At 35.5% G+C, this 3,241-nt stretch overlaps 1 protein-coding gene across 1 annotated transcript in view; it reads left to right on the forward strand.

The window, feature by feature from the left end:
- Positions 1 to 2,366: 2,366 nt before the first annotated feature.
- LOC118738799 (proclotting enzyme-like) overlaps positions 2,367 to 3,241 on the forward strand; it is a gene marked incomplete in the record, with an annotated part of 90,879 nt that continues 90,004 nt past the window's right edge. The window contains 2 exon segments of the mRNA XM_036469786.1: positions 2,367 to 2,617; positions 2,931 to 3,001. Coding sequence (XP_036325679.1) covers positions 2,958 to 3,001 — 44 coding nt within the window.

The following is a 3,241-nucleotide window of genomic DNA, read 5'->3' on the forward strand; positions in this document are numbered from 1 at the left end:
GGAAAATCTAATCGGCTATAATCGCCCAACAACCTAACAAATATTCAAGTCTATATATTATTATTATTATTACCAGTACAATAGATCGTCTAAGTATGCTCTTTCTTTTTTATTATAATTATTTTATTGCTATTGGACCTAAAGATGAAATAATCGTAAATGTAATCTAGGACCACTGTAGTTCTTCGAAAATAAAAGCAAAACAATTACTAATAATCTGTAGAGTGAAGATGATATCGCACTATAAATAATAAAAGGTGGAAGCTAGAGAAACGAAATAATTAACGCGCAGCCACATTAATATCTTAAAAAATCTAGGAACAATTAAATGAGAACAGAAGGAATTCCCGATTGCAACCGGCATAACAATCAAATTGAATAGATGTGTATAGATGTGCACATACATACATATACAATATATGAACTAAGGCATCCAATCCCGGACCATTTTTTGAATCCCGGGATTTCGGGATCTTAAAGTGGTAATCCCGGGATCCCGGAGTTTTTCGGGATATTACTACCATTAATTAAAATATGCTAACAAACTAGTTTTGGGGTCTTTCTTTAGTGCGAATACTAGAAATAAAAACCAAATTTGTGTTAAGCAAGGAGATATAAATGTCTTTATTTTATATAAGTTTAAAAAGCTAATTACAAACTGAATAAACTAAAACCTATGGAATTGAAATTCATTCATATTACAGTCGCAGTCATTTTTACAAAAAGTAAAAAATAGGAGATCATCTTTACACTCACATATAGTATTTATTTTTATATATATATGTGTAGTAATATTAGTACACCAAAACATACATATGTATATATTCTTAAGTATATTCATATACAAGTCGGACGGATTTCGTAAAAAAATATGATGTCATGTCTCCAATTCGCTTCAAATTTTTTTATGGGTTCTATACATGAAACAAGCTAACACGAATTCGAGGATTTTTTTTCTGTGGAGATATGATCTGTCAAAGTTCGAATTTTTTCGTGATTCTGACCATTCATGTACTTCTTCAAATCGGGATCCCGAGTCCCGGTACTAGATGCCTTCATAAAACATACAGTGCGCTGTAAGTAATTCGCTAGCGACAGGTTATGCGATGCCCGTATTGAAAATATCAAAATTTAGCGATTTTGTGCATTACTGGTTGTTAGGCAATGCGCTACCGATTAGTAATCGCCACTTTTATACCAGGTAATCGCTAGCTAAAGGACAAACCACGCGCACCGCTCGGTACGCTTCAATGACATTGCCATGATAAATTCTTTAGGCAAAAAAATTGGTGTCGCAATTTTTGTGACTAGTACCCGCCTGGCTACCACTAATGATTTCGCTGGCCCGCCAGTAGTGAGTACTGCAATGGGATTCTGACAATCGCTAGGCTACATTTTCATCGCCAAAATTCTCAAAGGAAAATCAGTGTGGCCTAAAAGCACGCAACATGGAAAAGTAACGGAACCAATGTGTAATCTACCAAAGCCGCCAGTATGAGGGGCATGTACCTAGATGTTGCATGTTGTTAAGCGCGGCTGCTATTATTTTGGAGATTTTTAGCGATCAAAATTAGCTATAGCGAATGCTGGAATCCGGTCGCTGTGGTCATCCGATATTAGCGATACCAATTCCTTTGCCTAACGAATTTAGCATTGCAATGTCATTGAAGCGTACCGAGCGGTGCGCGTGGTTTGTCCTTTCGTTAGCGATTACCTGGTGCAAAAGTGGCGATTACTAATCGCTAGCGCATTGCCTAACGAGCAATGCTGAAGTTGCTACCGAATTGCCTGACAATCGGTAATGCATGGAATCACCAGCACCAGTCATCAGCAAAACTCCAGCAGAACTACAGGGTGGAAGCTCGACAACTTCCAAGCAAAAAAAAAAAACATTACCTTAGAAACTGATGCGGAATCCAAACAAAATTGGTAAGCGCTGCCTCTTTCGCTTCTAGTAGGCATTAGAAGGGCGTGTCGTTGGGGGTAATGGCTTGAAGGCGACTTTGCATTCCCCGTAATAGCTTCTAGAGCCGCGATTCCATATTTCTTTGCTGGGTTGCTATCCAAGTATTACGAGTCAGCGACTTTTTAAATTTGTAGCAAAATTTAAAAAGAGAAGCTTCCGTTTTTTCCAATTCGGTAATTGCAATTTATAAGGTATCAAAGACAAATATTGCGAATTACTGAAATGTATTCAGAAGCAAACGACTAAAAGAATTTACGAAACTTTTTGGCCGATGAGTTGTAAGGCAAAATATCGAACTATACTACTCGTTATTGCAATTTTCAACTTATTGAGTTTCCAGTGTATAAGTACATAAACATTTTAATCAGCACTGCTTCCTCTCTTTGCAAAACAAAAAAAACGGCAATAATAATCGCAAAAACCGACAATTGAAAAACCTCTGGCAATGAAGCGGGTAAGCGTTGACGCATTCGAAAATCACTGTCAATGGTTTGTGAATAAAAAATTTGGTTTGATCGGATTTAGTTGGCGATGTGTTGAGAACCTGAACGGATTTACTAATTAGGCGGCGCGCAAATAAAATAGTAGCTAAGTAAGAAAAAAGTGGGTAATAATAGTGCGATTGGTTTATGACGTTTATACCAAGGAAAAGTAAGTGAAGCAAGTACAATAAAAATGGAACTAACTAAAACAAACTGTTTTAATATGTAAATAAATAAAAGTAGAAATTATAAATTTATCAAATACTAAAATTCTTCCAATAGAAATAAATAAGTTGAGTTTGAATGATGAATAACAGAGTTACTACTGGTAATCACCTCTGCGAAAACGAAACGTGAATAAGGAAAATAACAAAAAAAAAATTGTTAGACAATAAAATGCAAGCCAATAAAACGAATTAAAGTACCCTGTAGGGAATTCAACTAAATATAAATGCACTATAAGTTCACTTTCTTTCAACTAGGGGAGACTACGCCTCGACTACGTTACAATGCTTTCAAGTGACTACTTTTACATGATGACGTCGCAAAAAAGGTCAGTTTATTTTCAGCTAACTACAAACCGGTTATTAGTAAGTTCACTTGTAGGGTGTCAATTCATATAATGTTTTTGGTACTCTCGGCTTTTATACTTATTTTAGGTTAACTATTACCTGCATGATTTAGTTAGCATGTATTAAGCCCGCTAAAGATGTGCTATTAACATACATACATACATAGGGAACATACATATATACATACATACAATTTTTTGTTTTTGAACACAAGTTTTTTT

This window comes from Rhagoletis pomonella, unplaced genomic scaffold, assembly GCF_013731165.1.
Source record: "Rhagoletis pomonella isolate Grant_MI unplaced genomic scaffold, Rhpom_1.0 Rhpom_scaffold_00005, whole genome shotgun sequence".
Taxonomy (NCBI): Eukaryota; Metazoa; Arthropoda; class Insecta; order Diptera; family Tephritidae; genus Rhagoletis; species Rhagoletis pomonella.